General features: G+C 43.7%; 2 protein-coding genes across 3 annotated transcripts; one reads left to right on the plus strand and one right to left on the minus strand.

Annotated features, from left to right (window-relative positions):
• Positions 1 to 329: 329 nt before the first annotated feature.
• LOC543153 (protein MEI2-like 2) lies at positions 330 to 6028 on the plus strand. Its single transcript, XM_044587651.1, has 13 exons — positions 330 to 595; positions 1132 to 1187; positions 1290 to 1481; positions 1714 to 2183; positions 2437 to 2595; positions 2682 to 2798; positions 2915 to 3066; positions 3234 to 3328; positions 3429 to 4344; positions 4430 to 4514; positions 4609 to 4677; positions 4826 to 5005; positions 5424 to 6028. Exons 2-13 carry the CDS (start codon positions 1154 to 1156, stop codon positions 5565 to 5567), a joined length of 2613 nt encoding a protein of 870 aa, XP_044443586.1. The 5' UTR covers positions 330 to 595; positions 1132 to 1153; the 3' UTR covers positions 5568 to 6028.
• A 321-nt stretch (positions 6029 to 6349) lies between these two features.
• Positions 6350 to 11565, minus strand: LOC123169786 (signal peptide peptidase-like 2). 2 transcript variants are annotated; one of them, XM_044587653.1, is made up of 14 exons: positions 11275 to 11564; positions 10637 to 10795; positions 10428 to 10539; positions 10186 to 10305; positions 9488 to 9645; positions 8950 to 9126; positions 8774 to 8808; positions 8520 to 8676; positions 8332 to 8385; positions 8155 to 8247; positions 7448 to 7587; positions 6977 to 7047; positions 6785 to 6868; positions 6350 to 6684 (listed from the first exon to the last, which is right to left on the minus strand). In XM_044587653.1, exons 1-14 carry the CDS (start codon positions 11428 to 11430, stop codon positions 6593 to 6595), a joined length of 1608 nt encoding a protein of 535 aa, XP_044443588.1. In that variant the 5' UTR covers positions 11431 to 11564; the 3' UTR covers positions 6350 to 6592. The 2 variants fall into 2 exon arrangements, with proteins under 2 accessions (XP_044443588.1, XP_044443587.1); XM_044587652.1 differs by having other exon boundaries at positions 8155 to 8385; positions 11275 to 11565.
• Positions 11566 to 13163: the final 1598 nt, after the last annotated feature.

Consider the following 13163-nt stretch of genomic DNA (forward strand, 5'->3'; position numbering starts at 1 on the left):
GCATCGTCCTCGTGGGCCCACCTCCCGACTTTTGTGGGCCTCCCGTGAGCCTCTTGGCCACTAGCTAATCAGAGCTCCACCACTGACGCGTGGGCTCCCAGGTGTGCTTGGGGCCACCTGCCATTGTCAGTTGACAAGGGAGGATGCAGTGGAAGACGGATGGCCTCAATCATCATACCCGTCCCTTTCGATCCCACTACTACTACTTCCCATATTAAAAATTTCTCCTTTTTTATTTTTAATTTTTAATTTTGTGTGGATAATCATTACTAATATTTTTTTCTCGGCGTCCACTACCAATTGCGTCTGCTTGCTTGGGCCAGTAAAAAACCCATTTTTATTTCTCTCTTGATGATTCACTAGTGGACGGAGTATAAAAAACAAGAGAGAGAGCGCAAGAAAGAAAAGATTTCGCCTTTCTCTCTCTCTCTCTTTCCCCTCCCACACCTCCCCTCATCGCGCGAACCAACGCAGCGCAGCACGGGCGGGCGGGCGGAGACCAAGGCGACGAGGGGACAAGGGATTTCCCCGGCCGCCGCCGATTCAGTCCAGCAGCTAGGGTTCCTTCCCCGCCGCCGGAGGCGCCAGGCGCTAGGTCAGTCGGGTTCTTTCTTGGCCCCCAATTCTTCCTGGGTGGGCGGGTTCTTGATGGGTTTATTACTAATCGAATTTGCGCCGCCTGATCCTTCTCCGGTTACTTAGGGCTTGTTAATCTTCCCTGATTTGATTGGCTTTCTTACTTCCCTGATTTAATCTCGCCATGAATGGACGAATTCGAGCTCTCTTACTTGGCAATAAGGTCGTCTCGTCTCTCTCCTTCCCAATCTACTACTCGTACTTGGGCTGGATCGTTGATTGATTAGATTAGATTAGATTAGATTGGTTGTTGATTGATTCATCGTGGGTGGCCCCTGTTGCCGCCGGTATTTTCGTTTTAGGGGGTCAAAGTTGGTTGCTTCCTTCCTTCTTTGTTTCCTCTTGTGCTTATCCAGTTCCGAAATACTCTCCTCCCACTCTTTGACCCGGTTGGTTGTGCACATCCCCACCAATCCTTCCTAAGTCATCCGCGTTTTCCTTACCCATTGACAAAGCTACTAGTAGATGCTCAAATTAGCTCCATTTGCCTCGCAGGTGCCCCTCCCCGAATGCAGTGATGGACCGATCGCCGGCACCTCTCAGCCCACCAGGTCTCTGCTCCCTCCTCTATCTATGTCAATGTCTGCCCTGCCTCTGCTCTGTTTCCTGCTTCACTATCTCTGAATGCCCATGCTTTTTTGCTTTTGTCACAGGTTTCGCTGTGCCGCTCGCCGTCAAGAAGCGGCAGCAGGCGGCGCCAGGCTACAGCAGCAGCAGCAGCCCGTGGGGAGTCCCTCCGGCGCCGCCCCTCACCAACAACAACAACCCCAACCCGCCCAATGGCCTCAGAGCAGGCGACACCAGCATCTTCTCCACCTCGCTGCCCGTACTGCCGCACGAAAAATGTACGCCCGCCCGCCCGCCAATAATTGTCCCCCTCTTCTCAAGGAAGGATTGCCAATGATTGCGTATTTTTGTTTAGCAAGTCTTACTGTGTTGTCTATGTCAGAGTTACCAGTTGGCATTGTTCAACTGGATGTATGGAAATAGGGAACACCAGTTTTTGCTCTTAACTTGTCTCAGCATTACTGTGCCAGAACAAGTTTGGCAAAATCAAAAATTTTCTTTTTCTTCCAGTGAACTTCCCTGACTCTGCACATGGCACCCCTTCGATGGACGATGCGTCAGCGAAGCTTAAAGATTTTGATGATGATCCTCAGGGGAACGACTACCCGTTTGACTTTGATCTCCGGCAGATCGACGACCTGCTGCCCGATGAAGATGAGCTTTTCGCTGGGATCACGAATGAGATGGAGCCATCTTCGCAGGCGAATCCTGTAGAGGAACTGGAGGAGTTTGATGTGTTTGGCAGCGGAGGGGGAATGGAGCTGGACTCAGACCCTCTGGACAGCATCACAGCTGGTTTGGGGAATGCAAGTATAAGTGATGGGATCAGGGCCAATGGAGTAAACAACAATTTTGGCCTGTCAAACAGTCCTGGAGCTGTGGCTGGGGAGCATCCGTTGGGGGAGCATCCTTCCAGGACATTGTTTGTGAGGAACATTAACAGTAACGTTGAGGACTCTGAACTGCGCTCTCTCTTTGAGGTATGAACTGCAGTGGTTAACAGATTTATCTACTTCTAATGAATTGCATTTCCAGTCCAATTTGCTAGTTTTACATAGCAGCAGTAGGTGTATCATTCAGTATCTGAACATCTTCTGTATATAGGATATTTATGATCTTGACACCTTCATCTTCTGTGTTGACTAATCATAACCACTGCTTGTTCTTATCTGTATCCGTTTGATGTCGAATCTCAGTTGGTCTTGACAGTGACGTTATTGTCATTCCTTTCAGCAATTTGGGGATATCCGGACCCTTTACACTGCAACGAAGCACAGGGGCTTTGTGATGATATCTTATTTTGATATCCGGGCTGCACGTGGTGCGATGCGTTCATTGCAGAATAAGCCTCTGAGGAGGAGGAAGCTTGACATACATTTTTCTATCCCAAAGGTTTGTTATGTTTCTCTTCTGCGCCCATCTGAAGCCCTTGCCCACAAAAGCACTCCTTGAAATTGAATACCTTGTTGATTTTGCAGGAGAATCCGTCTGACAAAGATTTAAACCAGGGGACTCTTGTTATCTTTAACTTGGATCCATCAGTTTCTAATGAAGAAGTTCGCCAGATTTTCGGAACTTATGGGGAAGTAAAGGAGGTTAGGATGCTACTCCCAAATTTTGTTCCCACTAACTTAAGGTTTCTACTTGGAAAATGCAGCTTCATACATCTTTCTTGTGGTATTCATTCAAGCTGTTTGATTTCTGTTTGCAGATAAGAGAGACGCCTAACAAAAAGCACCACAAGTTTATTGAGTTCTACGATGTTAGGGCGGCAGAAGCTGCTCTTCGGTCACTGAATAAGAGCGAGATCGCTGGAAAACGCATCAAGTTGGAGCCAAGTCGTCCTGGTGGAACACGCAGAAGGTATGAATATTCCAAGAGTTACTATATTGTTTAAGCAGTAGATATGCCTGTTTGCTCCTCTATAGATGCTCCTTGAATTTTGGACAACACAATTTTTCAGTTATCTGTCTTTGATGACTTTTACCAGTCTGATCTGACTCTTCTTCTATTTTCTTCTTCTGATTTAGCTTGGTGCAACACCTTGGTCATGAACTAGAAGATGAAACCAGAGGTTATAGGCATTCTCCTCACGTTGGATCGCCTATGGCTAACTCTCCCCCAGGTACTTTTACTGGATCAGTTTTAAGTCATTTTATCCTCACTTTATCTAATTTTCTTCCAAACACCTGTTCACAACTAAGAAATGCATCATCTCTTGTCAGGGGCGTGGGCTCAATATGGTAGTCCAACCGACAACAATTTGCTGCATGCATTCAGCAATTCACCTACTGGAAACGGAATGAGCCCTATCGGAATGTCCCCTTCAATGATGTCAAATGCTCTGAAGATTGCACCAATTGGGAAGGACAACAACTGGTCTAAATACGATCAAGTATTCTCAAACAGCAACCAGTCCCTTGGCGCAGCGTTTCAGCATTCACAGTCATACCAAGATCGCAAAAGTGAGCATATGAGCTCGAGTCCTGGGACTTTAACAGGGCCCGAGTTTCTGTGGGGCAGCCCAAAGCCTTATCCAGAGCATTCCCAATCCTCATCAATGTGGCGTCCACCACCAGTTGGTCATGCAATGTCATCCAGTAGCCGCCCTCAGGGTCAGGGCTTCCTGTATGGTAGTCGCCAGGCTTCATTGTTCGGATCTTTGGATCAAAACCGTCATCATGTTGGGTCTGCCCCTTCTGGCGCTCCATTTGAGAGCCACTTTGGATTTTTGCCTGAATCGCCCGAGACGTCGTTTATGAATCAAGTTAGGTTTGCGAATATGGGGAACATTGGCGGTGCTAACCGAAACGGGGGAAGCCTCATGCTGAACATGGCTTCTCGTGCTTCCCTGAATCCTGTTTCTGCTCTAAGTGGAAGCCTGACAGATAATAACTCTACTAACTTCAGACCAATACCATCGCCAAGACTTGGGCAACCACCATTCTTTGGGAACACCACATATCAAGGGCCTGGTTATTATGGACTTGACAGCTCCTCCATTGAGCGTGGTCGCAACCGCCGAGTTGACAGCAGCGCGTTCCAGGCAGATAGCAAGAAGCAGTATCAGCTTGATTTGGACAAGATCCGTAAAGGAGAGGATACTCGGACAACATTGATGATTAAAAACATTCCAAACAAGTATGCAGTTTAATGCCATGTTTTCTTGTTTGCTCTTTATATTGCTTGCTAATTGTCCTAACCCAGTTTTTCCTGAATTGGGTAGGTACACATCCAAGATGCTTTTGGCTGCAATCGATGAGCTCCACAAAGGAACATATGACTTCTTCTACCTGCCAATTGATTTCAAGGTAGTGTATTTTATATTGCTTCATCTTGTTGTTTTTCAGCGACTTATTCACATATCCAGTACTGTAATAATTGTTTCTTCATTTCCCCCTGCAGAACAAATGCAATGTCGGTTATGCGTTCATCAACATGATATCCCCTGTGCACATTGTATCTTTCTACCAGGTGTGTTTTCTTTGTTGGTCCTTTACATGTTCCATTGTTCTCTTATCAATCCATGTCTAGCTGAATTTCACAGCAGCCTATGCTCGCTGGTTGAATTAATCTCAACAGCTTGAAATATGACCTTTTGGATGCCTACCTTTAATTACAGGCTTTCAATGGGAAGAAGTGGGAGAAATTTAACAGCGAGAAAGTAGCATCATTGGCGTATGGTAGGATCCAGGGAAGGAATGCACTAATCTCACATTTCCAGAATTCAAGTTTGATGAACGAGGACAAGAGATGCCGCCCCATTCTTTTTCATTCCAACGGGCCAGAGACTGGAAATCAGGTAATAAATTGCTGCATTCTATGCTGAAAGTGAAAGGGCATCTGTTTTATGAACTTGTATTGCACAAAACATGTCCTTCTCTGGCACTAAATCATGTTACTCCCTCTGATCCATATTAGTTATCACTGAAATGGATGTATCTAGACGTATTTCAGTGCTAGATACATCCGTTTGAATGACAATTAATATGGATCAGAGGGAGTATATAACTGTTGCAAGATAATTGAAACTCAGCATCTTATTTTGACACGTGAAGCATGACAGAGTATGATAATGCTCTTGAAGTATTAGTTATAATTCTTCAAAAGTGAAGTGTAATACCCAGGGACACGATTTACTACCAGTGTTTTATTTATGCATTTTTTTGAGAAATATTGACCCTGAATGCAAGTGGTCTAATACCATGAATGAAACTCAGGAACCATTTCCCAATGGGATATGCATCCACATGCCTCTGGATGGTGGGGCAGGCTCCAGCAAGGAGCCCCTCGGCTTTGAAGAGGACGACAATCCCAGCGAGATCAAGATATCCGGGGAGAAATCCATGGCGGGGAGTTTGTAGATTATATAACCAACGAAGAGGCTTGGAGTCGCCGCCGCGGAGTCTAACTGTCTTGTGACAAAAGGCGGTGTCCACCCCAAACTGTATAAAAGTGAGGAAGATTGGTTTAGTAGTGCAGGAATTATGGCGTGGCGTTGCATGGCGCATCTACCGGTTTTTGTCGCAGCGGATGTCGCCCCCCTGAAGCAGCGGCTTTGAATCGCAGTCGGGAGTTTGCTAGGTCCCCCCCTCTTTTGACCCCCCGAACTCTGTACAGATAGATGTGGGGAGTTGATGATGACTGGATGATGATGCTTTTGGTTTGGTTTTCTGTAAAGAACACCAATTGTACAGTCGGATGGATACTTGTGCTAGTTCTGCATGCTTTTATTTTCTGTATGGTTGAAACTCAACTCAAGACAGGTCTAATCGGGTGATGCCAGTGTGGAAATATGAATCCCCGCATTGTGCATTGTGAGTCATTCCTGTGTCCATTTTATTATTATGCAGAACTTATTTCTTTCTTTTATGATGATTCATCTTCATCCAGAATTTTTACAATGCTCATATATCTACCTGATCCTACTAGCAATGGAATGATTAAATGATGGCCTCGCCTTCGTCTTGGAAGTTCACTGAGTTGTGGACAATGAACTAGTTAGATGTTCTTGGCAAAGCATCACTTTCAGTTTTTTGTTTGCAAGCAGACACATATTTGAAATTGCAATGTCCTGAAACTTTAGGGTTTGAGTGATTGTTCCACTCCCATAGGTGATCATGGTTTTGTTAAGAATAGAATACCATTAGCTCAGCCTTATGTAATATATATGTAATCTCTGTTGTGGATACAAAGTTAACTCCCGCATCGAACCTCAACTCACACGTTTCAAGGCCGACGAAGTACACCTATATCAAACACAAATCTGGCTACAGCTAAGTTTACATTTCCTCGAAGCCGCACAGTTCTCACGGATTAGATCCATTAACTGATTAGATCGAAGGATGTCAACGGTTTCCAAGTACAAATAATCCTGTCAGGTTACATTTCAGACTTCGCCGACTGAATTTTCTGGTCTTCTTCCGTAGTTCCACAAGTGAGGCAGTTCGCCTCTTATCCAACCAAGCACCACAATAACCCCTGGTATGACAATGTATGATACGGGCATCAGTCGCGCTGATCGAGGGAAGGGAGTAAGTAGATAAGATTAGGCACCAAAAGGAACAATTTGTATGCTTACCTAACGTGCAAGGAACTAGGTACAGCAGCGCGGGCTGACCATGTCCATCCATCAGGAAAAGCGCAAGATAGGTAAGGAAAAGGCCTGCAAGGGGAAAATGAAAATGAAAATGAAAATGTGAGCTCTGCACAGGAGGTACTGCTTGCTACAAACAATGAACTGTGTGCAGAACAAGATGAGTCAAGAACTTACCGACAGCATATCCCACGGTCAGCCACAGAAAATATCCATTCAAGATACCCTTTTTGCCTGCCCTGTCAAATCTGCATCGTATAGCAAAGTGATGATGTATGATTAACAAATGGCGTAAACCTCTCATACAAACAGAGTTCTTAGTGTGCTACGAAACGTCAAGGGCCCAAGCATTCACTATATGACGATGTCCAAGATAAGCAAGAAGAATTGATCTATTATCTCCCAAATATTCTCAATCTCAACCTAGCAAGAAGAATCGATCTATTATCTCCCAAATGTCCACCACCTCAACCTATCTTCCAGCATGGTAGTTAGTTATCCCGAATGAAGGTTCACAACAAAAAGTGTGCCTCTTAAGGCCTTCATCACGATTAGCAAGAATGGTACCAGACTACCAGATAGTATTTAAGTATGTTTCTTCAATGTATACCCATTAGTGAACTAACGGAGTAACATCGCATAGAGTACCTGTAGCTGAATGCAACGAGCAATCCAGGGAAAATAATATCACCAAAGCCTATCATGTCATAGCCACCCCATGGATCAAAGAAACGAGGTATTCTTAGGAGCATCGGAATTGCTTCCCCTGAGCTGTCACCACTAGCAACCTGAAGGTTTTAATAAAATGAAAATCTCAATCACAAGTCACAGCACATAATAGAATAGATAGCCTACTAAACATGAGCGCTTGCAGGATAATGTATTTGTTTAACGTCAAATTATAAACCACAAAAAAGAGCATGTTCTAAACATTTCACTACAGTTTCAAGTCTGAAAGTTGCTGCCAAAATATATCAAATTTATATGGGTCATGAAAGCACCAAATTAGATCATAACACTGAATATTCTAACAATCCACTCAGTTTCAAGATAGGCTACTGATTATTCTCTTATATTCTGAAGGTATTTAAGCAAGTAACCCTTGTGGATTCTGTCCTGTCCTTCTCTCAATTTTACAACCTACCAAATCCTTGCCCCCTCAAAGTATACCTTTCTTAAATGGCTTCATCATGTGGTTGCAAGACTATTCCATTTTTGTTTATCTTTTTGATGAGGAGAAACAAGCCCAATCCATTGATTTAACTAGAAAATCTACCGTCTAAATTAACCTGTAAAACTAGAGCGTAACAGGTAATAACTCTAGATGTAAATGTAAAGGTCAAGAATGCACTTACTGCAATCATAACACTCTCATGGAATATAAGAGGCGAAATGAAGACCCAGAAGATGTCATACACAAATGCAGCACTAAGAAGAGCTGATGCAACCTGCAAAGATACAGCCTTAGATACTTCTGATACACGCAGGAGTCGTAAAACTGTTAGGACTACTGCAAATAGACATGCCAATACCCTGATATTAGGTAAGCGCGCCATCTGAAGCACAGTTATCATCAGGCAGATACCCTGTGACAAATACAGACTGCATGGTTAAAGTATAGACTAAATACTGAAGGTCATAAAAAACCCTCTTACAAGGATTAAAATCAAGATTAAAAACATAGCAAGCGAACGTAAGAATCATCATCAATTCAACTTACAAGGATGTCTTGGCCTATCCAAGCAAACGAAGAATGCCGATATACAGCCCATAGAATGGCAAAGACCGTACAGAATGGTACTATTCCAACAGACAAGGCCAAGACCTCCCCGTAGAAGGGCAATTGTACAGTATTATTTCCCCAATCCTTATTAATCCTGTAAACAAGGCGCACACGAGACAGAGAATATGAGGAGATAAATAAAGTAAAGAGTGTTGAAAAAATTGCTCAATGTAAACTATTTCATGCATTACCTAGAGATAATTGTCACCAAGCAAACATGCATTCCCTGCAACACACAAAACAGAAACAAACTCACAGCCGAATACCAAAATACAAAAAACTAACCAAGCACCGAGAGAAGTATTTGTACAAATAGACAGGCCTTGTGATCAAACGAGCACAAGGTAGAGAATACACGGGGAAATACCTCAATACCACCAATGCAGAACAATACAATCAGTAGCCAGGCGACCCAAGACGACATGAAGTAGAACAGGAGGAGAAGGAAAACTGAAGCTACTATGACAAAAACACCAGCTCCCTTTGCTGTGATTTCAAGGATTTCTTTATCTTGTGTGTTGTTTGTTCCAGAATTAGGTCCTGGCTGTTTAGTATGAAATGAAGAAACTCATTAGCAAAACACTTAACCAGGAGATAACCTGAAAATTACTACTCATTAGCTAGAAACAAACACAGTAAAATGCAAATTATTTTTTATTTTAATAATCATTCATAAGTAGCAATCGTGTCTCGCAACATTATTATTTTTTTGCAACTCAGGGAGGAAAAAAAACTGTAGACAACATATAATCAAACAAAAATCATGTATTCTGTATTGCAGTCTTATTAATGTCTCATCATTCATCAGTCATCCCTGTTCTGAGTCGAGATTTACTGATTGGTACACATGAAAAGCCAAATTGCATGAACTGCCATTAAGTCTGGACAGGGAGAAAAGTCAGGACCTGCCGTGTCAGCTGATTATAATGCTCATCAATCTGTTCGCATGCAACGAATTCACTCCAGAGTGAGGCGCATACTATAGTTCCTACAGCCATTAACCACAAGAAGCATGCTGAAAGGTCCACAACTGGTCGATTTGGCGAATATAACTGCATCTCCACTACAACAAAAGAACATTGACTTATTAGCAATGCATAGTCTGGTGTATCAAAAATTAACTCGTAAGATATGTGACTTAGATCACTCATTCAAGATAACACTATTTATGCATGGCACATGAGTACAGACGTGATTATTAAGTAACCGACTTGTGTTAAAAAATGTAGAAGCTATGTGATCAAAGAGCCAAAGACGGCCCTTCGGTAAGAATTTTGATTATATCCATTCCAATTTAGCATGGATTCACAAGCACATAGATGCACCCACAGCTCCGGGACCTCTATCATTACTAGAGGAACAAACAAGAGAATGGCTGTAGAACTGTTTGTAACAACGATTTATTAGACAGAATGGAGTCAAACTAATGGAATATCGTCCGCGAAACGATCTGGCAAAATATTAGAACAATAAGCAGAAATAAGAGAGTAGAGATGTTTAACTACCCAAAATCTACCACTGGAGCAAAATACAAGAAATAGAGAATATTACGAAGTTCAACAGCTAACAATAGTAAGGAGAATTAAGAAGAATATGTAGTTACCCCTTGCTCCATGATCCAATAAGTCCTTGAGATTCTTGCCTGCTGAATGTGGTACCATTACGACGGGGATTGTCACATTAAGTGAGGTATCATTGTCACCGCAAACCATCTTGTAAAGTTCTGCAAACACAGAGTTGACCAAACGGATTACTGCCTGCAAGAGAACCATGCATATGCCTACCAGAAAAATATTGAACAGGGCAGAGATAATAATATATTTCAGGCAGTCCTGATGATAATACCTTCATCGTCATTTATAATAACCAAACCAGCTGCGCCAGCAGCCTGCGCAAACTCGGCCTTGGCGGTGAAAGGACACCCTCCGCGTGCCACTAAGGCGATAGAATTCGTTAACTGCAGCAGCAAGGATTAATTAGGTTAGATTATACTAGAAAAGTTCTTCTGAAAACAACTTGGTAGTAACCAAGTTATGTCGGAGTCGAAACCGAACCTTTGAGGTCGAATTGGAGCACAAGTCTGGAGGACTGGTGAGGGCAGCAAATGTTCTGTGAGCCTCGTTGATAGTTCTTGGCAAGGGGGATCCGAACCTCGCGCTCAGTCCGACAACAGTTGTGCCTTGGGTTCCATTCACCCAGTTCTTCACCTTGACCTGGAGAAAAAGAAAAAACTGGAAGCATGAGAAAGAATGGGGGGCTAAACTAGGTATAGGTGCGGCAGTAACTTGCTTTCATTTAAGATTTGGACCCGAAAATGCATACAAAGTGTAACAACCGAGACATTATCTTTGGAGTCGCTGCTCCTGATATGAGGATAGTATTACAGCTGGAAATTGGGATTGATTTGCTGGTTGCTGTTATGGAAGAAGAGTTGTCTGCTGCCAGGTTCACTTCACAGTAGGGTGGGTTCAGAAAGTCAGGCTGGGCATCAATCAATCAAGCAAGCAGAGTTCATCTTATCTACTACTGTAGCAGGGAGGGACGGGTTGCGTCTATTCTATGTCGAAAGAAAGAAAGATTCCACATTTGACATCGGAAAAATCTGAGTCGAACCCAATCCACGAATCGCGAGCGGAGGGGCGACGAGATCTGATGGGGAGTACTGTAGAATGGATGGGGATTGGGTCTTTACCAGCTGGAACTTGTTGTTGCAGCCGGGGGAGGCGTCGTGGCCGCGGTCGTCGCTGGAGGCGTCGTCCGCCGCCGCGGGTCCGGCGAGGAGGAGCAGCAGCAGGGCGGCGGCGGCGAGCGCGGGCAGGAGGGGCTCGCGGCGGCGGTGGATCGCCATGGGCCTTCCCGGCACAGCTGGGGAGGCCACTTTGATTCGGACGGAAGGAAGGAAGAAAAAAAGAAAGGAATTTTGGCTTGGATTCGACAAGAGATGGGATCAAACTCCGACCAGTCGTCCATGGAGCATTTCCTATGTTTACGCTTTCTCGGCCTGAAAACATGTTTGCTTGCCCTTACGTTTTTTCTCGCACATTTTTCCCACGGCACCAGGGCATCGGCTCCGACCAAAAGAGCTGCCCATCCACCGCCGGTGCCTAGCGATGTACTCTCTTCATAAAGAAATAATATAAGAGCGTTTACATCTTTACAGAGAAAGTAATGCTCAGGTGGTGGCACGTCTTTGTTGTCGGCTCCCTTCTTTCGCTCCACACTGTCGCCATGGCCCCTGTCGGGTGGGGGGCGAGAGCTCGCCCCTTGACGGGTGTCACGAATGTCACGGGATATGAACTTATAATGTCTTGGTGTAGGTGGTGCTCTTCCTATATATTTAATTAGTGTAGGGTCTAAGGCAAAAAAAATGATTTGATAAAGCCCTCCTTTTACCACACAATAATAAACAGTGTGGACATGGTTACTTTGTGTCGAGTGTTATTTATTGCTCTCTCGCTTCCTTCCAGTTGTTTCAGTTGGAATGGAGAACAGACATCCTTCCACCTTTTGGCTGCCTGATTCGGTCTCTGTGAAGGAAGAGTGTGTCCTTGACTGATGAAGGTTGGTACTAAAGATCGTATAGCGGGAGAAAAGCAAGTGCAAGGGCTACCCCGCGTGGATTGATGTTAGTTGAACCAATGGCGGTGAATTGCGTGAAGCAATAGATCCGGTTGACAACCATAAAACCAGGGCAAGGTAGATCCTGATCCATATTTATATCCCTCAACTACTAGTGCAAGATCCTTTAAAAAGAAAGCTTGTTTTATGTGCATAAAATTGAAGGAAAACCCCCTCTACTGTGTATTGTTTCCTATTAATACGTGGGAATGGTTACGTACAATGGTGGTGGCATGAGGTAAAATAACTGGCTACATCTGCAAGCATTCCTTCTCTAAAACTAAGTCTAACCTTTGGTATGATCAAGGAAAAGTGTTCCTTGAAAAAGTGGAAGGATACCAAGGCTCCTTAGCTTTCAAATGATTTTCTTTCCATGCTTTCAAGTGCTCCAACAACGAACCATCATCAACTCAGGGGTTTGGTTGAGATCGGGATGAAGTCAATTGCAAAAAGTATTTATTAACATTTATACCATTCGACATAGTTTATTTTATCTTGCTCCTAGTTGTAGAATACCATGAACAAAAGGTTTAATGCATAGCTGACCTACTCCATTTCCAAAGCACGAAAACATCATTCAATTCAATAGAACTCCAAGGAAAGTGATATTCCACCAACTAGCCTTCCATATGCTTTATCCCGTGCGCAACCGACTCGTAATGTAACTACCACTAGCTAATTGTCCGTGCGTTGCAACATGGGTATACATATTCAACACTAATCATGTCTTTACACACACCATATTCTAGATTTTGGTATGATTTAATTCGATTTGAGTATGGGTAGAGGAAGGCAACGAAAGTTTTGATTTGGTATAGGTTTTGGTAAGATCTGATCTGATTTGATTTGATTTGATTATGAGTATGAGAATGCAAGTGAAGTCTTGGTTTAGTTGAGGTTTGGTCAGACATGTCTTGATTTGACCGAGCTAATGCAGTACATGTTTTTGGTAAAGTTTGATAT

Source organism: Triticum aestivum, chromosome 7D (genome assembly GCF_018294505.1).
Source record: "Triticum aestivum cultivar Chinese Spring chromosome 7D, IWGSC CS RefSeq v2.1, whole genome shotgun sequence".
NCBI lineage: Eukaryota > Viridiplantae > Streptophyta > Magnoliopsida > Poales > Poaceae > Triticum > Triticum aestivum.

Coding starts and splice junctions, on each gene's coding strand:
- LOC123169786 (XM_044587652.1), bottom strand. CDS start 11,430: ATGGCGATCCACCGCCGCCGCGAGCCCCTCCTGCCCGCGCTCGCCGCC. Junction 9,127..9,487: donor ATAATCAGCTGACACGGCAG/GTCCTGACTTTT, acceptor CATACTAAACAG/CCAGGACCTAATTCTGGAAC. Junction 7,048..7,447: donor CTCGTTGCATTCAGCTACAG/GTACTCTATGCG, acceptor TATACGATGCAG/ATTTGACAGGGCAGGCAAAA.
- LOC543153 (XM_044587651.1), top strand. CDS start 1,154: ATGGACCGATCGCCGGCACCTCTCAGCCCACCAG. Junction 2,184..2,436: donor AACTGCGCTCTCTCTTTGAG/GTATGAACTGCA, acceptor CATTCCTTTCAG/CAATTTGGGGATATCCGGAC. Junction 2,799..2,914: donor CTTATGGGGAAGTAAAGGAG/GTTAGGATGCTA, acceptor TTCTGTTTGCAG/ATAAGAGAGACGCCTAACAA.